Source organism: Centrocercus urophasianus, unplaced genomic scaffold, assembly GCF_019232065.1.
Source record: "Centrocercus urophasianus isolate 14NV4802_14NV808 unplaced genomic scaffold, USGS_Curo_1.0 seq_33, whole genome shotgun sequence".
Classification (NCBI taxonomy): domain Eukaryota; kingdom Metazoa; phylum Chordata; class Aves; order Galliformes; family Phasianidae; genus Centrocercus; species Centrocercus urophasianus.
The window spans coordinates 9,280,538-9,305,182 of NW_024884900.1; the positions used below are offsets into that span (position 1 = coordinate 9,280,538).

At 51.8% G+C, this 24,645-nt stretch overlaps 1 protein-coding gene across 1 annotated transcript in view; it reads left to right on the forward strand.

Moving 5' to 3' along the window:
- The window catches only part of RNF43 (ring finger protein 43), a 53,822-nt gene extending 30,203 nt beyond the window's left edge, over window positions 1-23,619 (forward strand). The window contains exons 2-9 of the mRNA XM_042830000.1: window positions 5,577-5,699; window positions 8,316-8,390; window positions 9,746-9,877; window positions 10,392-10,493; window positions 10,959-11,114; window positions 11,663-11,765; window positions 12,187-13,704; window positions 20,602-23,619. Coding sequence (XP_042685934.1) covers window positions 5,577-5,699; window positions 8,316-8,390; window positions 9,746-9,877; window positions 10,392-10,493; window positions 10,959-11,114; window positions 11,663-11,765; window positions 12,187-13,704; window positions 20,602-20,645 — 2,253 coding nt within the window. The 3' untranslated portion in view covers window positions 20,646-23,619. The remainder of the gene's footprint in view (window positions 1-5,576; window positions 5,700-8,315; window positions 8,391-9,745; window positions 9,878-10,391; window positions 10,494-10,958; window positions 11,115-11,662; window positions 11,766-12,186; window positions 13,705-20,601) is intronic.
- Window positions 23,620-24,645: the final 1,026 nt, after the last annotated feature.

Below are 24,645 nucleotides of genomic sequence, written 5' to 3' on the forward strand. Positions count from 1 at the left end.
TCCATCTCCTGGTAGACTTCAGTGAGGGATCTTGGACAATAATTCCCATCACAAGGTCATTTTTAGCAGCTAAGATAGGGAGGATGCTAGCAGAGTAGTTCCTCTTGCTTTTTTGAAACCTTTGAGGAATCATTTATTTAGCTTGTAACCTCAGTGGCAGACACTCAGCAAGGATGAGGATGAACCAGTATAGACCCCGATATCCACAGACAGGGAAATGTCTGTGTTCTGCCCTCGTGAGCTCAAGCACTGTGACACCCACAGGACTGGGTGAAGCAAGTAGGTCACTGGGGAGCAGGTATCTCTGGACGATAAGCAGTGGCACAACAAACAGTGCCTGAGATGCTGCGTGCCCTCCAAAGGCTGCTGCTTGCTGTGCCCTTGGCTCCTCGCTTATCTCCTCACCGTTGCCAGGCTGCCTTGTTTTGTTGTGCAGCTCCCTTGCAAGGGAGCTTTTCCAACAGGGGACTTCCATTGGCTGTGCCTTGCTGCACCAGCAGCCCATGCAAAACTCTCCCAGCGTCAGCTGCAGTGATGGAAATGCCAGACTGAAAAAATCAGTGCACACTTCTCCTGCTTGAGTGTTCCCCAAAGTCATGTGCGGGAGTGAAAGGGATGAGGCTGCTGGCATGGTGCTGGGTCAGAGCCCTGAGTCACAGAACTGCTTCTCATGGACAGCAGAGCCTGGAGGGTGGAAGAAGCTCTCGCAGCTCTCTGGCACTGACCACAGACCTCAGCTTCAATACATTATTTCTAGCCCAAATGTCTGTGGCAAAGGTATGTGTGCAGCCTGTGGTGCTGCACTGTGCGCCCGGTGCCTGTGGTTGCAGGAGGAACGTGGGCAGCACGGAGGTGGGAGGATGCAGGTGCAAGGGGCTGACATGAGGCAATGGGAAAATGCACAGCCCACCTGTGAAGGGAGGTTGGAGAGTGAAGACTCCACTTACGGACACGTAACACCGGTGGCATGCAATGAGAGGCCTAAAAAGAGAGAACGAGGTGTATAAATGACCCTGCCTGAGAACATGGTGTGCGAATGAGTCCCACTGCAGCTCCAGCATGCCAGCCTGCTTCTGACAGCAGCCACTGTCAGATGTGCGGCGCCCAGTGATGCTCACGCATCCCCCTGTGCAGCGCTCAGAGCTCAGAGCAGGGCTGGCAGCCTCCTGGTTGTGCAAGGCAGCCTCCATGCTTTCCTGTTTCACCGATCTGTCTAATTGCTTTTTAACCCACACCTTTGGCATTCCCAGCATCCTGTGGGAACGAGCCTTGCCATTCGACCGGACCGCGAGTCGGCTCCGCTTCTGTTTGTTTGAAAATTCCTGCTTGATAATTTCACTTGATGGCCCTGGTGCTTTTGTTTGAGAAATAGTAAATAATCGCGCTCCATTTGCTTTCTCCATATTTTTCATGATTTCACATAGCTCTAAAATAACACATCTCTACAAACCTAAAGAGTTTGTGTTTGTTTAATCTCTTCTTGCAGAGAAACACTTCCTTCTCTTTAATGTGGAGTGAGCAGAACTTCTTGTAATATCCGAGGTGTTGACACACTGCAGCTTTATCTGCTAGATTTGCTGGTTCGGTTTTTGTAATTCTTCTACAGCAGTGCCTATCGGTCTGTTTGCCTTCTGACTGCTTTGGGTGATTCAGTAACCGCTTCCATAGGACTCCCCACAGCGACAACAAGCTCCTTCTTGAGTGTTAAAAGCTGACCCAGGGCAGATAGTAACCAAATGGCCGCGTGTTCCATGTTTGTTGGTTTGTTTTTAAGCGTTTTCTGTCGTTCTGTCACTTGGTGTCAGGAGATCCCCTTATGGCCAGTGTGATGTTTACCAGCTTGAATATTTACGTGTTATTGAGAAACTCAGCCACTTAATTATTCCTCTCATTTTCCAAATCCTTTGTGAAAATGTTCAGACAATACAGTTTGCTTCTGGGGCTTAACTGGTGAATGTGCTCCATTGTAAAGGCTGACCTGCTTTTTCTGTTCTGAGTTTGGGGCAGGACTGCGTAATATTCTGTCATCTTTCATAGCTTTGACTTTGTAGAAGATCAGAAGTGGAGACATAGTGTACAAAATTAACCAGACTACTCCTAACTGCTACTAACCACTACTACTAACCCCTGTTCTTTCACCAGCTTCACAGACCCCGTAGGTTTGTGGAGCACGACTCCTTTTCCCACAGCTCTTGGCTCATCCCTTCCCTTCTTCCTGCTGTTTGGTTGGGGGACGTCAGGGTTACCAATCTGCTGTGCCCGGATCGCCTTCAAGTTCTTCACATTCAGTTTTGTGTTTGCTACGTTCCTTTTCCTGGTGCTGGGATCGATTTATTGATGAGTGATACACTGCTGCTAAGAGCTCACCAGGTCAGTCTGTGATGTGCATTAGAGCCCTCTGATGGACGCTATCTTGTCCTGTTCTCTCCTTTCCAAGCCCCTTTTAGGGGGATTTTGTCACGATGTTTCAAATCAAATCAATCCTTTCGACTCATTCCCCATGAAGAAACTGTGAGCACTCTGAATTCTGAGAGTACAGAGAAAACCAAGGCGAGGCACGCACTTAGCTTTGGTGCTAGAGACCTTGCTTCACCAGCCTTGTCCCTGAAGAACAGATGTCTTTGAGTGGTTCTCAGAAAAAGAAAACAAATGATCTCTTTACTTTGGGCATAGCTGATTCAGTGAGAATGTAATAAGCCTAAACTGCAGCAGGATGGATTCAGATAAGTCATCAAAAACTACTGTGCTGTGCGGGGGAGAGCGCAGCCCTGGACTGGATTGCCTGGGGTGGGTGAGGAATCTCCATTTTTGGAGGTCTTGAAAACAGGTTAAGCGAGTGTCTCTGAGGAATGTTTGAGGTCTGGCTGATCCTGCCTTCAGGCAGCAAAGTGGGCTCCGTGACCTCCCAGGGTCATCTTTTCTTCTGCCGTTTTAGAAGCCCCCCAGATGAAGGCTGGCACTTGCCCTGCGCCCGCCGTTCCCCGGGGCAGCTCGGCGGGCTCCATGCAGGTGGGCTCCTGCTGCTCCGGGCGCAGCGTGGGGCAGGTCGGTGCGCGGGCGGCAGGGCTGCTGGGAAAGGCTGCGAGAAGTTAGCAAGACGAGTTTGGTATTTTTGGAGGGATGGTGTGGGTGGAAATGATAGAGGAGCTGCCACGGGGTAAGGAAACGAGGGAAAAAAGGGGCAGCAAGCACGTAGGGATGTGGGGGAAGCTCTGCATCCTGCTGAGCAGGTGGCAGGGAGAAATGGAGTGACAAAACCAGGGGGTTCGCAAGCCTGACTGACCTTTCTCTGCTAGATTTGAGAGGCTTCCCAGGAGAAGAAATGACTTCTTGGTTTGGCAGTGGGTGCTGCAGACGTCCCCAGCCTGGAGAAGCGCTTCAGTCCTGCAGGCAGTGAGCTGGTCTGTGGCCACACATGGTCTGGTTTTGGGGGCAGTGAGGGATGCTGATGCAGCAGCTGGAGCACAAGCCCTGTCTTCACTGAGGAATCTCATAATATTTGTTTTTCCACATGATCCTTGGCTTACTTTTTGTGTCTGCTCTTGTCTTGCGAGCACAATGTGCAGCTGTGATTGCTCACTCACTCAAAATGCAGCAACTGATGTGGTGGAAGTGCCAAAAAATGCAGTTGTAGGATGTAAAAAGTAAGGGCCAGGTCCTGTTGCTTTGCTGCTTCTTCACAGGTTGCCTCTTTGTCACCAAACAGAAGGAGAAGAGGTAGGAAGAGAGAGTGGAAGCAGTCAGGAGCTCTCATGGCTGCCTCCTGCTCATCTTCTATGGAGTGCCGAGGAAGGCACCAGCAGTCTCAGCTCTAAGAGGTGATTTGTGCCCAATGAGGGACTCATTGCAGAATAAAGGGATCCATCAGTGAGCCCCAGCCCTGTGGGCTGCAGCCTGCAGGATGCTGCATGCCTGGGGCTCTGCTGGGTGTGGGTTCCCTGCTGCTGGCCATGCCTTCTGTGAGTGTAGCTGTGCCCCGGGCAGGAAAGCACAAGACAAAGGACTTTTGCTTGGCCAGGGAGATCAGGTGTCCTAGAGTGCAAAAGCAAAAAATCACAGTGGCCAGTCTTAATAGGAGATCACAGAGAAAGTTTTGGTGCATTCATCAGCATTAGCAGGTCTTTCCCCCATGGTTTCCCTCCCAGGTTCCCTTCCAAGAGTTCGTCTATGCTGCTCAATGTTATTTGGAGATGCAGAATCATTAAGGTTGGAAAAAACCTCTAAGATCATCTAGTCCAGCCATCCACCTACCACCAATATTGTCCACGGGCTGTGTCCCTCAGTCCTACATCTTTCCTTAAACACCTCCAGGAACACTGACTTCACAACCTCCCTGGGCAGCCTGTGTCAGTGCCTGACCCACTTCTTCCCAAACCAGCTGCAGGCAGAGATGTCCCCTGCCCGCATCTGCCCCACACATCTCAGCAGCATCGCATCCCACTGCTTGGCTTGCACTAACGAGACCCTCTGAATCCCCATGCTGCTGCATGGTGCACTGGGGGTCTGGGCTCCTTTGATAGCCTCCCCATTCTGAATCTGACGAGTCAACTCCCTTCTGCACAGCTCTGGGATGGTGCTGCAGCTACCTGCAGAGCAGGGCGTGCTGCTGGGTGGACAGAGGCACAAAGCCTGCCCTGATCCTGCTGCTTTATGATGCTGACCTTTCTTGCTCGCTTCCCACTCTTGCACACACTGATGCATTAATAAAAGCTGCCCAGCACCCTTAGAATTCATAGGCTTTTCTGTACCATAACCTCTTAACGCACTGCAGTTTAGTCACAGAGAAGGACGCCTGCCAGCTTTTCAAGGAAAAAAGCTGGGAATGTTCATGCAAGATGACAGGACTCCCCAGAGGGAGCCAAGAATTGCAGCTTCCTTTGGCCACCCATCTTTCAGCCTTCCCCTCACCACCAGGCTGCAAGCCCAGAGGCAGTTGCACAGTGCGGAGGCAGGGATGTGATGGGGCTCAGCCCCTGTGCCAGCAGCTTGGCTTGAAGGGGTGAACATCTTTCCAGGGAATGTGGTCTCTGGGATCTTTCCTTCTCCCATCTCATTCCTGGTGTTTCCTGCAAAGTGCTTTCAATTTTGCCATCCTTCCTTGGGCTTCTTTGGCTTCTCCTCTACAAATTCACCATAGCATTTGATGAGCTTGGTGGCAGAAGTGCTTTGTTGTAATGGGAAGCTGTAGGCTGCAGGTCCTGCACCACAGGGCCCAGCAGCAGTGCTGGCCCACCAGGCCAGTGCTGTTGGGATGCTGCATCCCAGAAGTCAAGGGCTGTGGTCTCATCTGGCTTTGAATATCCATGACTGGGACAAACCCAGACCTCTGTGACGGTGATAGCAGGCACTCCACCTTTCCCTGGGATATCTTCCTGGTGAATCAAAGCTTTGATTTGTTCCTTGTGGCATTCAAAGCCTCGCTGACACTCAGACATTGCCATGGGATGGAGGGATGCCCACTGGGTGTCCTGCACCCTCCGTGCAGGTCCTTGAGGCATGGAGTTTGCAGTGGGCTTCAGGCACCCATCGCAGTGCGGAGCCTCAAGATCTGAGCTTCCTTTGCTTCTGTCCCACAGTCCCACCCGCTGTCCCTGTGCAACACCAGTGAGGATGAACACACAGAGTCAGGATTCATCACCATCGTCAAGCTCGAGCAGCCGGATCGGGATCCCAACCCATGCCTGTCCCTGGCTAACAAGGTATGTGCAAAAATGCTCCACAATGGCACCAGTGCAGGAACTGATGTGATGCAGGAAAGAGCAAAATTGTAATAATTCACCAGGTGAGGCACAGGAAGGATCAGCACTGAGCAGCTCAGACAAAAGCAAACCAGACAGACTAGAAATGGGACGTGACTGCTGAGGGCCACCATCCATCCCCTTCTGAAGGAATGGGAGACCTCAGAGGTGTTCGGGTCGGGTCTCTGTGAGTGAATGGCAGTTTCTGTGTCAGAAGTTGAGGTCACTGGTACAATTCGGTGGTGATAAGGAAGTCAGGTGAGAATGAGGGTCATTTTAAGCCTTAAAATCTTTGCGTCTCTGATAAAGTTGAGTGGATGGAGGCTAACATTAGCTTTCTCTTCAGAGGCTGAGTCTGTGTCCTTTCATTGTCTCTGTATAAAGCGTTGTGTTATTTTCCATAAGTTCTGCACAAACACGAAGAGCCTTGTTTAGTCTGGGTTGGATTTGGTGGTGCAGCCTCGGTAACAAAAGCAAGGAAAGGGGAGCGATGCTGAGATGACCCCTGTGATGGATTTTACAGCTCGAGGCTGCTTTCCCACAGCCTTACAGGCAACCAGGTGGCAATGCCTGTCCCTTTCTGCACCAGTGTTGCTGGCTTCCAGCCTGCCTGCAGGCACTCCTGCTGCAGTTCCTCTCCTGGGGATGCTCACAGCTCTCTCCCTCATGCAATACCACAAAATACAGGCAGATGTTCTTCAGCTGGCTGTGTTCATGGGCCCTCCTTTGGACTTGTGCCCTGACTCCTTCACCCTTGCAACTGCCGTCCTTCTGCACTGGGGTTTGTCAACTTTTCCATTCTCCTGAATCCTCTGCCCAGCTCCTTCCCTCCAGCAGTACACAGATGGATCCCCAAAGCTTTGGCTGGCATTTTGCTTTGAGAGCACAAGGGCAGCTGCGGGCTGTGGCTGGTGCTGGGGCAGGAGCCTTGTTCCCTTGGCGTGCGTTGCCTGCGGCAGAGCTGTGCATGTTGAATTGCAGTGCTATATCAACGCTGATAAAAATAACCATGTGCAAAGTGTTATCATAACCTCTCCTGCAGCTGTCACCCAGCCAAGCAGTGCACACAGACAGCACTTTCAAGCCCAGCGTGAGAATGACTCGTCAGTCACCTGATGCACTTTCTGCTTCTGTTCTCTTAGATGCTAGCCCTGCTTCGACATCAGAGCTGACTTTGGTAGGAAGGTGTCTGATCTGCCTGGGGAGAAACAGCCATGGAGGACACATGGAGTCAATTCAGATTGATTTATTTCTATTTCTGCTGCATCATTTGCAATTCTGTACCACAGAAGTAGTTTTTCCCCATGTGAAACACTGATTCCAAGTCTGGTTGTCAGACTGCTGAAATCTTCTAAACCAACCTGTGAATACTTCCAGTGTTCAAAGAGTGAGATGAGCCGAAGAGAGCTGACACAAAGACAGCAAGCACTCAGCACGCAGGCTGTGGATAGCCTGGACACAAGTTGCTTCTCTGCAACAGGAGTCTGAAATATGGTGTGAAAGATCACTTGCCCAGTCTTAGTTGTTTGTTTCCCCATCACTGGTGTATTTAGCAGGATAAAATCTTTGTAGAGCTCTTCAGTGTTCATCAAAGCTTGACTGGCTCCCATGAGTGGAAGTCGCTACTTGAAAGTCCTGTTTGCTCCTTGTTGCTGGCAAACGCCACGGCTCCTCTGATCCCAGGCAGGACCCCAGGCTCTGATCCCTGCCCAGAGCCCCTAATGCCCCTTTTCCAACTTCCCCATTTGTTCTATCAAATCCAAGAGTGCACAGTCCTATCAGCGACTCAGAGTCCAACCTCCTGGAGCTCTGTGGTCTTCCCCACATTCTCCATTTCCATCCTACTCCCAAAGCCCACAGCCAGCCCTGGCCCCCAGCTCCTCCCCACCGACCAGATGAGCTCGGAGGCCGCTTCCCCGGCGCTGCGTTTGATATTGCAGCTGGGAAGCTGCAGCACTGACCTCTGGCCCCTGAGCTGGAGTTTGGCAATGCAGCGGGTAAACTGCTGCAGCAGCTCCGGCAGATCCCTGTTTGCACAGGCGCTCGGGACGCCCAGATCAAAGCACTCCGCATGAGTAACAGCGGCCCAGCCCTGCACTTTGTTCACGTTCCCGGCTCCCTTTCACAAGAGCTGCCTCTGCCTGCCTCGAGGGCTCGATGGGAGAACGTGGGTGAGAACGTGGGTGACCCCGTGAGGTCCTTCAGTGTGCTTTGAGCTCACCGGCACGGGGTGCACGCTCACTTGCGTGGTCCCAAAGCTGTCCTCATCAGACTGCAGCAAGTGCTGGGCAGCGAGGAGCGTGGCGTGGCTGATCCCTCAGCTCCTCATCCTGGGCCTGCAGCCCAGGGATCACCTGAGCCTCTCCCTGATGAGCGCAGAGGACAGGGAGCAGAGAAAGCAAGAGCAGGCACCGGTATCACTGCATCGCCGTGCAAGCACAGAAATCGGGATGTAATCCTCAATCTGAACAGAGGATATGGCTCCTGTGAAGAGAGGCAAATGTTTACCCAGATGGTAGATACTAATGCAGATGTACAATATAAAATGTTTACTGAAGCTTCTGTTCTTTTGGACAGGCAAAGCTGGCAGGGGAGCGTGGAGCTCGTGCAATCCTTTTTGACATTACCGATGATGAAAGTGCTGCCGATCAGGTACAGACCCCACAGATCACAGAATCACAGAATCACAGAATCACAGAATCACCCGGGTTGGAAGGGACCTCAAGGATCATGTAGTTCCAACCCCCCTGCCTAGCAGGGCCACCAAACATACACATTCAGATCAGGTTGCCCAGGACCCCGTCCAACCTGGCCTTAAACACATCCAAGGACGGGGCATCCACAACCTCCCTGGGCAGCCCGTTCCAGGGCCTAACCACTCTCCTTGTAAAGAACTTCCCCCTAACATCCAACCTAAATCTTCCCTCCTTCAACTTGGATCCATTTCCCCTAGTCCTGCTGTTGTCAGCCCTTTTGAAGAGTTTACTCCCCTCGTGGGTGTAGGTTCCCTTCAGGTATTGATAGGCTGCACTGAGGTCACCCCGCAGCCTTCTCTTCTCCAGGCTGAACAAGCCCAACTCCCTCAGCCTGTCCTCATAGGGGAGGTGCTCCAGCCCCCTGATCATCTTAGTTGCCCTCCTCTGGACCCTTTCCAAAATCTCAATGTCTTTCTTGTACTGAGGGCTCCACACCTGGACACAGGACTCCAGATGGGGCCTCACAAGAGCCGAGTAGAGAGGGACAATCACCTCCCTGTCCCTGCTGACCACCCCTCTCCTGATGGAGCCCAGGATCCCATTTGCCTTTCGAGCTGCCAGAGCGCACTGCTGGCTCATGTTCAGTCTCTCGTCCATCAGGACCCCCAATGATTCAGATGTTACCAACTGAATCTCAGTGCCCTCATCCTATCCCTAAATGTGGATAGGTCAGGACCCCCCACCACCAACACAGAGTGGGAGGTCCCAGGAAGACGTGCAGCCTGGCTTGGAGGGTTAGCGCTTACCCAGCTCACCCGTGCACACAGCACTTGTCACTTCTGCACATCCAGATCTGCAGGCAGCACAAGCAGCTTGTAAACAACACCGTGCTGCTCTTGAAGGATATTTCCTTGTCAATTAAAGGTGCTTTCCAGAAGGTGATTGCTTCCTTGTGGGAAATGGTAGATTACCAGAGCCCATCCATCAGGGCTGGTGTAACTCAGAGGAAAGGTGATTTCTCAAGTTTTCAAGCAGAAGTCATGGCTACTCTGGTATGCTCTTGGTGATGCTCTGGCTACAAGTTAAACATCAGTGCTTCCACCAGCACTGCTCATCTCTGCAGTGGAATAGATTCCTCGCTGAAATAATCAAAGGATAATGAAAAGCATACAGCACTAGATAAGAGCACAGATAGGGAAGCTGTGCCTAAGATTAGCAAAATCTGGAGGAGAGATCAGACCTGGCAGGGGTACTGGAACATCTCTTTCAGGCTGTTCTGGAATGTCTTTCACCACATTTGTTTCATTACAGCTGAGAAAGCCCAGAGGTCTGAGTCAACCCGTGGTGCTGATCAGGGGCCACGACGCTGAGCTGCTCATGGGCGTCGTGAACAAGAACAGAGAGGCCCATGTGAAGATAGAGGTCAAGGAGCCACCAGCTTGGGTGAGACACACTGTTCCCACTGTTCCTGTATCCTTTCTCCCCTGGACTTTTCCAAAGCTGCTGATCTTCCTTCCCCTGCGTTGCAGATGGTATTCCTTTGCAGGAGCTCTGCAGAGCCATTCTCCCTATCTGCATTGTTCAGATGTTGTGCTGCAAAGAAAAACTCAAAATCTCTTTGAGCTTATTTACAGCTTCTTTTGCTTAAACATCATGAGTGAACTGAAGAGATTTCTCTTCGTATGACATCAAGCCTTGATTTTCTTATCTTGTGCTACCTTAGGTCGTGGCTTATAGTACGTTGAGGTGCTGCAAAATCAAACATCCATTTCTGATGAAATGTGCAGAAAAACAAAACTGAGCCCTCTTTCTTTTCTTCCATCTGTAAAAACCACGGAAGCAGAATTTGGCCGAAGATGATGTATCCAAAGTGATGGTCAGGAAGAGATCAGAATTCCCCTGCTTGGCCTCTAAGTCTCATTCACAAGGGTAATTTCTTTCCTGTTTTATTCAACAGCCTGACTACGACGTGTGGATCCTTCTCACTGTGGTCAGCACTGTTGTCGTCATCATTTTGATTTTTGTCGTCCGCACAAAGTGCCAGCTGAACAGGACACAGGTAAGAATCTCACAGAGCAGACGTGTCTGAGCAAACAGGAATGCAATGAGAGCAGCCCTGGAATCAGTTTGGGGGAGGAAATGTGTGCCCTGGAGATGAGGCAGGTGTGTGCCTGGTGTGTGTGGAATGGTCCTGAGGTGGGCTGGCAGCATCCCTTTCGCAATGATCTTGCTCTCCTCCTGCCACACCACCTAGTCAGATGTGTCTCCAGATTTGAAAATATCCTACACTTCCAATAGAAGGACGAGCCTCTGGGGATCAGAAATTCAGCACCACTGAGCGATTTTGAACGTCCATTATCAGTTACCTCCTGCTGGTAACAAAGTCCCCTCAGGATAGGCAAAAATCACCCGTGGAAATTGCCCCCAAATCTGCAATAATCACATTTTCAAAAGTGGAAGAACCTCGAGGAACACGACAGTGCATGGCTGAGCATCTCCTGAAAGCCTCTTTTCCTCCTGGCAGGACTCGGTACAGCAGCAGACCATGCAGGCCATCAGGCAGCTGGCCACGCGCAGGTACCAGGCCAGGTGCCGGCAGGCCTCGCGGTGGGACTCGGCCAGCAGCTGCAGCTCGGCCCCGGTCTGTGCTATTTGCTTGGAGGAGTTCACTGAGGGCCAGGTAGGCTGCAGGCATGGCTGTGAGCGAGCCTCAGCTCTGAGCTGCGGTCGGGCGGGAGCTTGGCAAGGCTGGGAGGCCCTGGGGAGGCTTCCTTCAGCAGCTCCTGGAGGCTGGGTGAGGTTCAGCAGTGATGGAAGACTGACTGCCCTTGGCCCGAAGGCACTGGACCTGCCTGCAGATTGCAGTTCCCTAAAGATGAGTCTCCTATTGTTACTGAAGGGTATAATGACCATCATGTGTTTGTGTTGAAAGAGTGAGGCAAAAGTGGGGTTTGCTTCTCCTAACCAGTCAGCCCATAGTCTCCCTATTCCCAAGGGCTAGCAGCTCTCTGGACATCACTTCCTAGGGCTACATGCAGCGAGCAGAACCAAAGATGCCAGACAGCTGCACAGCCTTCTCCATACAAAGCTGGGCTGCAATGGCTTGCTGCATGTCTCAGTCTTTCAAATGTTGCCTCCTGGAACATCACAAGCCCCCCCTCTGTACCCAGTTCTTGAGACAAGGTTCTCCTCGCTCACCCTCCTCATCCTCTCCCTGCTTCTTTCTAGGAACTGCGGATCATCTCATGCTCCCACGAGTTTCACCGGGAGTGTGTTGACCCCTGGCTGCAGCAACACCACACGTGTCCACTTTGCATGTTCAATATTCTTGGTAGGCATTTCCCAGCCAGGGATAGGGGTGGGTGCAGGGATTGTGCCCAGGAGGAACACGTACCTTTGGGCAATGCATACAGTCAGTGCAGCACAGGAATACGTCTGTGTGTGGGGGATGGGGGTACCAGGTCGTGTGTGCATGGAGGGGGGATGTCTCTGCGTGTGCACAGTGAGGTTCTGGGCTGGGGCAGGATCTGTGCCATTCCCAGGGCCTGTGGGAGTAGGAGTCGGGGTCTGGGGCCAGGGCCCCAGAAAGGATGCAGGGTGTGCAAACCATCAAGAAGGTCTGGTGGCAGCTGCGAGCTGACACAGGGCACAGGTGGGATGTGGGTATGAGTGTGCGGTAGAGGCTCGATGATGCTGAGGCCACCACAGCCAGGCCATGGGTGTTCACTTGATGCTGCCGTCTCTCTTCGCAGCCCGAGACTCAGTGGACCAGGCCACGGCGGCAGGCTCCAGGCTGGCTCCTCGGGACATGGAGCCCGGACGGCGGCTGCACCTTTTCCGCCAGCACCCAGGACATTCCCTTTACCACCTTCCACATCCCTACCCTCAGAGGAATCTCAGGAGCTTCCCTTCAGAGCCAGCCCACAGCAACCCCTTCTTCCACTCTCCAGAGCTCTCCCAGCTGGATTTTGGCACAATCCACTACATGCCATACAGGCCAGCCAGCTCCCTGCCCGCCTGTGGGCACGCGTCCCCCCTGGCCTCCGGTTTGCGGGGCCAGCAGCACCCCAGCCCTCCGGCGTGTGGGCAACCCCCCCACAGGACGTGTTCCCTGCAGCCCACACCGCCCTGCCTGGGGCTGACGGCAGCCCTGGCACAGCGGCAGCACCGGGCGCCCATCCCGCGCCGGGGGGTCAGCCACGGGCACCAGCACAACAGCAGTGGCTCCGGGGAGAGCTATCTCACGGAGCACAGCGGGTACCTGGCAGACGGTCCAGGCAGCGACTCCAGCTCGGGGCCCTGCCACGGTTCTTCCAGCGACTCCATGTTGAACTGCACAGACATCAGCCTGCAGGGCATCCATGGCAGCTGCTCCACTTTCCGCAGCTCCCTCAGCAGCGACTACGACCCGTTTGTGTACTGCAGCTCAGATGGGCCCACCATGGACAACGGGCCGGAGCGGCAACGGGCGCTGAGGGAGACGCGACCCAGGTCCTTGGACCTGATGGTGCCCGGCGGTGCCGCTCCAGCCAAGGCCCAGGTGCTCAACCACATCCACTACCACCACCACCAGCACCACCACTACAGAAGGGAGGTGGAATGCACACCTGGCCGGGCTGGCTCAGGCCCTGGGCAGCGCAAGTCCCGATACTCTGGGGCTAAGGTTGGCTTTCACAGTGCTCGGACGCAAAAGAGGGCTGAGAAGAGCCATCACTGTCAGCAGCCACTGGAAAGCAGGACAGAGTTGCAGGAGGCTCCTCCAGTGGGACAGCCAGCCTGTGCTCAGCAAGGTCGGGAGCCCCCGCATGCCTCCTCCGCTTCTCCCAACAGGTTGGACTTCGGTGTAGATGCCAACAGACAGTCGGGAGCAGCAGGCACGTCCCCTGTGCTGCTGCCCCAGAGACACAGCTTACAGAGCCGACATCACCGAAGGAAAAGAAAGTGTCCCCTGGAGCTCGATCCCGCTCTCCTGCCCGAGGATTCAGCCTTGCCCAAAGCCTCTGATGCTCACATTCCTCATGGCCACCCTGCTGGCCACCGCTGCTCGCCCGAGGTCCAACCCCTGATCCCAAGCTCTCCCATGCCCTGCAGCACGGGCTCCCGGCCGCTGTGGAAGTGTTTGGTGCCACAATCCAGCTCAGAGCTGAAAAAGCAGGAGGAGGGGATGTCAGGACGGGAGGGAAACCGCACGGTTCCTGCTGGTTTCTCAGGAACAGGCACCCCAAGGCACAGTCTCCACCTGCACTGCCCAGCTCAGCAGTGTGGGCAGGGTGAGTCTAGTCTGGGTTTTCTCTTTCGGCAAGCAGATGATGAGGGTGGGTTGCTGCAGGTGAGGTGGGAACGTGCTCCAGGTGCCCGTAGGCTTTCCTATAGCACTACTGGTGACAGAGGTGTGCTGGATCTCGCCCATCCTCAGGTGATGGCTGGAACGATTGTCGTCCGTTTATGGATCGGCTGAGTGCATCAAACCCCACAGTCTCACCCTAAAATAATTCCAGTGGGAAATAAGGCGGCTCTGTAGGAGTGTCTAGCAGACAGAGTTTCTCCCAGCGGAAGGGGTGGAACCGCATTTCTGGGTATCCTTCCCTCGGTCTGGATGTTCTGATGGCAGAGCCCATTAAGGCTCACTGGGCTTTGCTGGTTGCCCCAGCTTGCCAGCCTCAATAAGGAAGTGTGTGTGCATGGCTGCGAGTAGCACAGGAACAGACTGAATGAGTTTATGGATTTGCACATCCCTCCTGTCTCACCTGCCCCTTCTGTGTGGGAGTTGTTTCTTAGTGTCTTCTGGAAATTAGAAGTAATTAAGATCTGGCCCTTTGCCTAACTGCCGTATGTCATTCTGCCTCCTTGTGTGACTTTGAGAGCAGGATGTTTGGAGGCTCAGCTCCCTGGTTCCTCTGCAAATTGCAAGCTGCAGGCAGCAGGGGCAGGTGCCGGGCTCCCCTCCTCACCCTGTCACTGACTCACTGCCGGTCCCTGTGCAAATCATTTTTATTTAGGTACCCTATACAGAACTAGCAGCCTAATTTCTGGCTTGAAACTCCTGACTCACCGTGCCCATTGTACCACACAGATAATAACTTCCTCCCCACGCTGTCTATCCAGCCCCACACCCCACCCAGGCTCCTGGACACATCATGCCTGCGAGGAGGCAGCAGGGAAGAGAGAGGCCAGCTGGGCACGGGGCTCAGTGCAGTGCCTGCAGCCTTTTCCCTGGCACAGAAGGGCCTGGTGCTGCAGATGGGTGATGGGGGGGTTTCTTCAGGATGCTGCTGCTTTGGGAGATACAGCAGTGGGGGGATGTCTCTGCAGTTTGCAGCAGCTCCGAGGGCTGATGAATTGCCCGGAGCTGGAAGCAGTGTGCAGCAATGTTGTCTGGACTGTATCAAAGCACCATGGCATGGTGCATTGCTCAGGAGCCTGTGCAAGCTCCCGTTTCCAAACAGAGCCCATGCACTGGTGTGGCTCAGGGTGGACCCCACTGTCCCCAACCCGGGTGCTGCCCAGGAGGGGCAGTGCCATTCCTGGGGGAGCTCCAGGTCCCTCTCGTGGATAGCATTGTCTGCAGCCTTGTCCATCAGCTCTTATCGCCTGGACACTTGTGACATGGCTGCTGCTAGGACACACCAATGCCTCTGTGCCCTGCTCCCAGTCTCAGGGCAGTCAGCACTTCTTTCAGTTGTGGCTGTGGACGTGGGGTGGGGAAGCACCTGGTGAGTGTGACAGCACAGGGCTTTGCGCTGACCTCTCTACTTTGCAGCAGCAGAACTCGATGTTCACCAAAGATCGCTGCAGTCTGGGTCTGAATGGGGTCTGAGGGGAATTAAGGTGTCAGGCAGTCTTCCCTGGAACCCCCTGTTCTGCTGGGCAGAGGCTAGCAGGGCAAGAGCCTGTGCTCTTGTCCCCATAATGTACGTGTGGATTACTTCCAGATCGGGAGGTCAGCCCAAGTGCTTTCTTGTTTGACAGTGGAGGTGCAGCCATCCTATTTCTTTATTTCCTAAACCTCATACCCTGAAACACAGGGGCTTCAGGTTAGCCTTCCTGTTCTTAGCTTCTCCCTAAAGGAAAAAAAAATGGGAAAAGAGCAGACAAAAGAGCAGGCAGCTTTAGGAATGGAGGTGCCCAGTGTGTGCAACACCATGCACTTGCTTTGGCAGCCACTGCCCTGCTCCCCTTCTAGGAAATGTGTGATGTTCTGCCAAGTCTCAGTCCTCACTCTGACAAAACCCTCACTTCAAGCAGTGCCTATTTCCTTCTCTCTAGCTGTCTGAATTTGCTGATGTTTTTCAGACTGTTTTCTACTTCTCCTATCTGTGTCTCCTCCCTTTCTATGATCCCCACTGGGAGGACACAGGGAGATGAAGGGGAGCACATGCCTCCCTCCAGCCCAGAGGTCCCCCAGGAGATTTGCCAGCCCCACTTGGGCTCTGCTTGCCTGATGTGGAGCTCCAGGGCTTTGCTGTGCTGTGACACTGCTGCTGCTCTGTGGGTTTGTCCCAGAGGCTCAGAGCTTGTCCATCCTGATGGTGTGATGGGGAAGGCACTGATGCCTGTCTAGAGCCACTGGCAGGCTGACTTTGCAAGACACCTGTCCCTCTTACCTCCGTCTGCTGGGAGCACAAAGAATTGATGTGTCGGAAGGCAGTGGGACCCTGTCTGTCTGACAGCTGTAGCTTCAGTGCATGCTTTCCAGAGAGTCGAAATTTCTTTATAAGAGTGAGAGGATACTTGGAAAGATTGAATTTTGTTAGGAACCAGGGAAAGTTGTAGTGAGCAAAGTTGTAGAGAGCAGGAGTTCTTGCAGGGCTTGTGCAGAAAAGCCATCAAGCTGAAAACATTGCTTGTCATGACACAACCTGTGGAGTTACAGTCACCTCAGTGCTTTATCTTGGAAAGGACTGGGCGTAAATCAGTGGAGGACAGGTAAACACAGCAAAGAACAATTGACAGTCCTGTTTCAGTGGGACACACAACAAAAAAGACAACGAGACCCAGGAGAAATGCAAAGACATGTCTGAATACATAGCTAAAAATGTAAGTGGATGAATTAGGAAGCCTGCCTTTAGGTGACATTTTTGCCATTAACTTTTCAGAATGTCTTTAAGAAAACACCAACAATGGGACTGTGCAATTTCCGTGTGGAATTATAGAGAGAAGTGTGTCTCTTCTGGAGGCATGAGGGGGCACTCTGTGTTAAGGAAGGTGTAAAGTCCAGTGACAAGAAACACAAAATCCCCAGTTGTGCCTAAGTAGGAATGAAGTGGTATTAGGGTTACAGTACACTGCTTTAGCACGGGCTGCTGAAGAAGAACTCATATAAACATGAGGCTCCTGAAATAATAGTGAGAGAAGAAGTGAAAAGAACGAGATGCTTTTGGGCACAGGCATTGCTTACAGGCACAGGAACAGAAGCCCAGAGTCACACATCTCACCAGCCAGAAAAAGGCCTCAAAAAGGGCTGGCAGGGCAGTGGAATTACAAACAATAAACCATTCTTCAAAAGCGAAGGTGTGGCCAGACGAGAAATCAGAGGGTTGAATATAAAGCTAAGAGCAGAGCCACATGAGGCAGGAAGGGAAGACTTCTGTGAGCAGCTTGTGCAAAGCAGAAGGGCTATTAATGCAAAGATGTTCATCTCCATCGGTAGGAAGAAGCGTGCCGCAGGCTCTGTGGCAGTGAGGTGTGTCTGAGGGGGATGTTCGAGGGCAGAGCACAGCAGAGAAGCAAAACGAACTTCCTGCATCAGTGATCAGCAGGGAAGCGCTCGAGGAGGTTCTCACCCCAGCACAGCTCGTGGGTTGGAGGATCCCTCCCAGATCACAGCACCAACGTGAGCATTTCCGAAACTCATCAATAAGGCGAATGGTAAAAAATTGCCAGGGGTGTGAGTTACTCACCGGAGCGTCGTGCAAGGGCTCTGGCTTTAAAAAAGAGCTAAACCACGAATGTGGACTATAATCTGCTGCCCATGCCCAGCACCAGAAGGAAGAGTTGAGAGCAACACCAGCTTCAAATAGCTGGAGCCACAGAGCGATGAGCCTGACTTTCCTGCCAAGCAAATTGTTACAGATTCAAATCCAGGGGCTGACTTGTAGATGAATGGCTAAGCGTGAAATCCAGGGGAGGAGGCAGCACGGCTTTTGTAGAGAAAGATAACGCTTCCCAGATCTTGTAGGGGAATGAAGCTCCCAAAGGATAAGAGAGCAGGTGCTCAGAGGTAAATAACAGGCTGAAAAATAGGAGACAAAGTGCAGAGCAGTCTTAATGGAGGAAAGTTACTCGGGAAGGGAGAGAAGTGGAGTTCTCCAGCTGTCAGCAGCTTTCATCAAGTTCATAAATATCCTGGGCAAGGTGAGGAGATAACAGAGTTTGTAGAAGACAAAATCCTTCAGGACTGCCAGCTTTAAAGCTGGTTACAAAGTGCTACATAAGGATCTCCTGTTGCTGAGTTATTGGGCAATAAAGTGGCAGGTGAAATTCCGTGTGAGTAACACAAAATGCCACACAAGAGCAGAGCTGCTTCTAAGAATGTATGCACTGCCATGGGCCCTTCTTACAACCTCAGGAAACAGTCCTGGACTCACTGTGAGTACTTCTGCCAAAGAATTGCTCAGTGCTGTCTGGGGACGAGGAGGGGAGCAGCAGAAAGCGCTGCTGTGCAATTGTGTGAACCCGAGGTGCTTCCAGAGCTTTAGTGCAACTCATCACCACCTCTCATAAAAGGATGGAGCAGACCTGGGAGGAGTGCAGGAGGGTGCAATCACAGTGCTGAGGTTTTTCTGAGGAAACAGAATGTAGAGATTTTCACATGGGAAAATGATGACTAGTGGTGAATACAATACAAAATCAGGGAGAGCAGAACAGATGGCAGCTAAAAGACACGCTCTTTTTCTTATGATGAAATAATATGGCATCAAATGGGAAATGGAAGCTTTGCAACACCCAGTAAGGTAAGACATGGCTCATATTGGTGCTCTGTACCCAGAGGATGTAAGTGCCAGAAGTAAAATGTGTTTGAGAGCCTAGATCAAGAGCTATCAAATGCAGCGATGCAGATACCATCTCTGGCTCAGGAAGTCCCTAAAGCAGGGTATCCAGAAGCTGACGGTGTTCCTGTGGGACATGACACCCTCCAGGTGTGTGCATACCTTGCCCAGATCAGGTGAGGCTGAATCACAGCCCCTTTCCCAGGCAGTGCCACGCACTGGCACTGTGGCATAGCAGGGCACTAATGATGATCCCAAAGATGCCTGCAGCACCTTGGAGTTCATACGGCTTTTCTTGGTGTGGTTTGCATAAAGGTACATCCCTGCTTCCCCTGCTTGGGAATTGAGCCTGGGCCTTACAGCTCTGACTTGTTTCTCTGAAGAATCAATCCTCAAGCAATGCTGAGAGGATCCTTTTAAGAGAAGTCAGACAACTAGCAGTGAGTTACAGCTAGATGGCTTCCTAAGCCACCTGCACACACTCGGATCTCATTCCTGAGCAGATAAATTGCTCCCAGCAATTTATTTATCAGTGGTGGAACCTCGTGCTTTCTCTCTGGATGCTTTCTCATCCCCTGCAGCATGTCAGCATCCTCCCTCACTCCCCATCTCCTGCTCCTTTTCACAGTCTTTCCCTTTCATGTCGTGTCTTTGATCTTTACTAGAGAGGGAGAAAGGAATTAGGGGAGGAAAAGACCACCATTACAAGTTAACACCCACTGGACAAATCTCTGTTCTATCAGCAAGGTGTGTTCCTTCAGGTCTTCGCCCTGTGGGGGTCTCCAGCTCATCAGCTGTGGATCTCCCACCTCTCTGGCTCCTGATTCAGGACCTTTTTATACTTTCCTTTCAGTTTGTGTAGCAGGGGAAACTCCCACGTGTGCAGTTTTCAGAAAATAGTTTGATAATCCTCTTTGAGACTGGAGGCTTCTGGCCGACCAAAGGCAGTCGGGGCTGCCCAGCTTCCCTGTGCTGTGTGTAAATCAGCACGCCCGAGGAGCAGCTGGCAGAGGCTTCTTCAGTGGGCTGCTGATACGCATCAACCAATGCCACGTCTCACAGACATGTCTTCTGGTACTTCAGCCATGCCCTGCACACATACAGATGTATAATGCTGCGTCTGTCCATTAATTTTCCCACATCTGTGAGCTACGTTTTCAAAGCAGAATCTCCTTTAGCTGTTTCCTTCCCATATGTTTAATTTGCAGAGGCCCTGTTCCTACAGCTAGTGCTTGGTAATGAGCAAGAGTTTTCTGTGACTCTGATTTGAAAAGTTGTTTTGAATTGCTCTCTCTGAATAGCTGTGTGGGCATTTGTATCCTTTTGATCTCAAGAACATTCAGGAAAAGGGAAATGTGAAAAATAACGCATGTCTGCATTTTCTGGGTTGTGCTTATCTGTGTGAGAGCTCTGGGCAGGCTTGAGAGACATCAGGGAAAGGGAACACAGTGCACACGTCAGTGCTCAGCCACGTTAGGGAGAAAAGGACTGAAGCAGTAACCAAGGATGCACGGTTTCTAGGCAGCCCTTACACTGAGTGTTTCAGTGCAACCTACTCGGCACCTGCCTGTCAATAATTCACCAGGCAGATGGGGCTGGGGAGGAAGGAAGCACCATCCTTGCTGGCTGGATGCGGGGCATTGGTGTTAGTGACCAACCAACACTCACTGGGTTTGGTGGTTTTTGAGACTCAGAAATGATTTGTCAATGCCTTGAAACACCTGTGCTGTTCCCTTCTTGCACTCACTCCTCTCTTGCAGGCTCTTTTTGTTGTCTGGAGTTTCTTTTCTTGCTGTCCCTTGTGCCTGGAGGGTGGTGCCATGGCATCTGTGAATATAAGCCAGCAGTGTTTTCTGGTGCTGATCATTTTTTACATGGCTGTACAGATTTTCCTCAAAGAGCACACATCAAAAAGCCCAAAAAGCTCCTAGCAGCAAGATGAATCCTGGGATGCACCACATCCTCAGCTTTTTCTGAACATTCACATTGGAGTTTGATGTCTTATCTTTTTGTTTTGTTCTGTCTTAACATAGAGGAATAACCTGACTGTGGAAATGGCCAGAAAAGTCCCTCCAAAATACTGGGAGAAACACTGTGGCTTCCACTGCAGAATCTGTTCTGTCGCAGCGGCTCTGGAGCATTTGACTCACGCTTCCTTTATTCTTTTTTTGAATGCAGGATCTGAAGAGGAGGTCCAGGATGTCCGTGAACACTCAGTTTAACAAGACACTGGCTCATTTGCTTACGGGAGAGCTGGAGTGGACAAAGATGTTCAGCAAACCGGCCGGAGTGGAGCTCACAGCTCAGCGTCTGCACGTGTTGAGCAGCCCTGAGCTGCACAGCCCAGCCGCGCTCAGCCCGCACAGAGCCGTGTGATGCTGGTGGTCTCCTCAGCGTTTCCGCATTGCGATGGTCACAGAAGCACAGAGCTGTGATCTCCAGGTCCTCTCCTCCTGTGAAGGCCCAGGCAGCCCATCTTCATCCAGAGGCATCTGTCTGCGTGGGCTGGCTCGCTCAGAGACCAGTCCTGGGAGTCCTCAGCTGGAGAGCTGGCCGACAGAGAGCAAGCTGCTGTTGCGGCGTTCGTGCCATGTTCGTGCCGCAGAAGGTTTTGAAAAACACTTCAGAAATAAACAAGCCTTCGAGACCAAAAGCTGCAGGAAGGACTTTCTGTGGCCTGGTAGCTCCCAACTTCATTTCCTCTCTTAGGTCAAAAGCCGAACTTCTTCCTTTAACTTTTCCACTCTTATTTCAGACACAGGAACAAGGTATTCTCCATCCCAGCACTCACAGGTCCATCCTGAAAGGTGCTTCTTCCAACCTCATTGGAAACTAACATCTCTCACCACTTCTGACCACTTCACTGTCCTTCAGCTGAAGCCAGCTCAGCCGTGTGCTGTGTTTGCCAGCAGCAGTGGAGATGAAGACCCAGGGACAATGTCACAATTTCTGGGAAGAAGCTGGGTCAGATTCTCTCCATTGCAAAGAATCTACCCTCTCATCTCCTATTGCAAATACATCTCTCTTTCACCTGTAACGCCTCCATCTACTCTCAAAACAGGTGTGGACAGCTCTGTTTAGAGCTTATACGTTTTGAGCATGTTTCAAAGTTGAGATGGCCCCATCACAGGAGTTGTGGCAAATCCTTGATTTCACGTGGCTCCTGCTTCTCTGCTTTTCTTGTTGCCCCAAGGGGAAAAAAAAAAAAAAAATCCCAGTATAAGCGTGTGTAATAAATACAGAGCAGAGCCCCATCTGTCACCCAGCCTTATTCTTGTACTTCTGTGAGACACTTGGAACGCCACCAGCTCTTGTTTCCTATGTCTCCTAATTTGGTGACATTCAAGTAAAATAAAATCCAGGAAATTCACACCATGATACCCAAACAGTTTTCATACAGCAAGGATTTAGGCTGTGGAGTTCACTGCCTTAACTGACCATTCAGGACAAAGAATTAGCCAGAATCCCACGTGGAGAGCACGTTTATAGGGCACCAAGGTTATCTCAGGTTTTCAGAGTTGATGAAACATTGGGAAGGATAGGTCATAAGAGCTGAAGGTAACTTCTGACAGAAACCTGGTGTAGGGACAGAAGTTCCCCATCTCCTCTCTGATAATCTCTCTGTATCTTCCTGTCAAGCTGCAGCTTCTTTCTCAGTTCAAGAGCACATAGGCTAGATGGTCCCAGTTCAGATTAATCCAGCCTCTGCCTTCCTTCTCTTCTGATGAAAGCTTTTATGGAGCATGCTACCCTTAATCTTTGAAAGAGGCATCTTTGTCCCAGCTTCAAATCACTGACATGATGTTATTAAAAGCCAACCAGTAAGACTGCTTTAAACAAAACATGAATCCCTTGCTAGTGTTCCTTTTCTTGTGTCCTGTGATTGAGCTGCTGCAAGACCTCTGAGACTAGGGAAGAGCTAAATTTTTCATATCAAAGAACCCAGCAGAATTGTATTCTAGCCTTTTCAGGCTCCTCTTGTCCTGCAAGGCAAGCAGAAGACACAAGTCCAGATGTTTTCTCCCTTGCAGAAAAGCCAGTCTTGAAGAGAAAAAAGAAAGCCAGGAACAGGTCTGGACTCCCCCTGTTCAACTTGCTGTGTGTGCGGCACACGTCTTGTCCCAGCCAGCCCCCAGGGGGCTCAGATGACTTCACGGATGGGGGTGATGAAGTCAGGGTGCTCCCAGTGGTTTCTTTAGGAGTCAAGAAGGCTGAGAGCCCCCAGAGATGCATTTCACTGCCTCAAAGGAACGAGTGCCTCGTTTGCAGTCTGAAAGTACTCCTTTCCCTCCAAATCCTAAAAAAAAGGAGGACTGAATCTCAGCAAGCCCCAAGCTCCTTGGAGAAAGTGGTCAGTACTGACAAACCTTTCCACTCCTACTGCAGTATTACCGGGCTGTGCAGGGCAACGCCCGCCTCAAAGTGTTTTCATGTCCTGATTTTTATGCTGCTGCTACTTTTCATTCAGGAAACAGACATCTCTGATGCTGGGCTCTCTCGGTGGGGCTTGCTGAGCTGAACGCATGCAGGTCTGTGTAGGTGGGTTCTCAGGTGGGATGAGAGGGAGGAACTCTGCAGGAAGATGGTTTTTGCAATCCTTTTCTGTAGATGGAGTAGAATCCTCAGCCACCTGAAAGGGAAGTGATGTCTGAGAATTTGGAAGATGGTTCCTCTCGGTTCCTGCACCTCTCGCTTCAGAGTGATACTTTCGGGTGGTCAGTGCCCTTGGGCTCTGTCACTGCAAGTCCACAACACCACTGCAATGAAACAGCATTTGTTTTCCTTCACTGAGTCCAAAGACCAAAGCTGAAAACTGACGGAAGCCAGAACATCCCAACCTCGCTTTATCCACAACCAAACCATCAGTCCCTCCCCAGGGACCACTTTCTTCCCAGGACCTTCAACCCCACCGTTACGGGTGGCTGTGGGCAGAGTGCCTGGGCCGGCTGGACCTCCTCCGATTCTGCACAGAGCCTCTGCTCCTCCCTTTTTTAAAGTTCAGATCCTTCTAAATGTGAATACAAGTTTGTTTTTTGTTTTGTTTTGCTGAGTCTATCCTGGGCTTGGGAATAAATTATCAACCAAAAATGGAAGAATAGGTTTTATATATATGCAAAACTGTGTATTTATGTCTGATAAAAAAACAAAGATGTGTGAATATGCTGATGTGCTCAAAAATATATTTATTTACTAATATATTTATCCACGTACCCGGCCTACCCGCGTGTTTTTGTTCTGCACAAAGCCAAGATGTGTGTTTTAAGGAGTTGCATGGCTTCGTGGCTGAAGTTCTGTGAGGCATGTGAGGGACGGGCAGCTGATCTGAGACAGCCAGCATGGCTTCACCAAGGGCACAGCATGCATCACACATCTGGTGGCCTTCTGTGATGTGACAGCATCAAGGGAAGGGCAACTGATGGTGTGTACCTGGACTCCTGCAAAGCCTTTGACATGGCCCCCACCACATCCTTATCTCTATATATGGGTTCAAGGGGTGGGATGCTTGGTGGAAAAGGAATTGGTTGGAAGGTCGCAGCCTGTAGTCAATGTCTGTGCCAGGTGGAGGCAGGGACGAGCGGTGTCCCACGGGGGTCCATGGTGGGATCCATGTTCTGACATCATTATCAGTGACACATGATATTAAGTGCGTCCTCAGCAAGTTTGCAGATGACACCAAGCTGAGTGCTGCAGCTGACAGAACAGAAGGAAGGGATGCCATCCACAGGGACCTTCACAAACTCGAAACGTGGGGCCACGTAACAAAGCCAAGTGCAGAGTGCTGCATTTGGGTGGGGGCAATTCCAGATATGTATATGGACTGGGAGCAGAACTCAGAGAGCACAAGGCGGTGGAGAAGGACGTGAGGGTCCTGGTGGATGGAAGACACCAGCAGCGTGCAGCCCGCAGAGCCGCCAGCAGCCTGGGCTGCATCGGCAGAGGGGTGGCAGCGGGCAGGGAGGGGACTGTCCCCCTCTGCTCTGCCCTCGTGAGGCCCCACCTGGAGTCCTGCGTCCAGGCCCGGGGCCCCCAGCACGAGAAAGACGTGGGGCTGTTGGAGCGGGTCCAGAGGAGGGCACGAGGTGCTCAGAGGGCTGGGGCACCTCTGCTGTGGAGCCGGGCCGAGGAGCTGGGGGTGTTCTGCCTGCAGAAGAGAGGAGCCCCCCCAGCCCGTTCAACCCAATCAAAGCCGTTCTATGATTCTACGGTCACGATGAAGCCGTT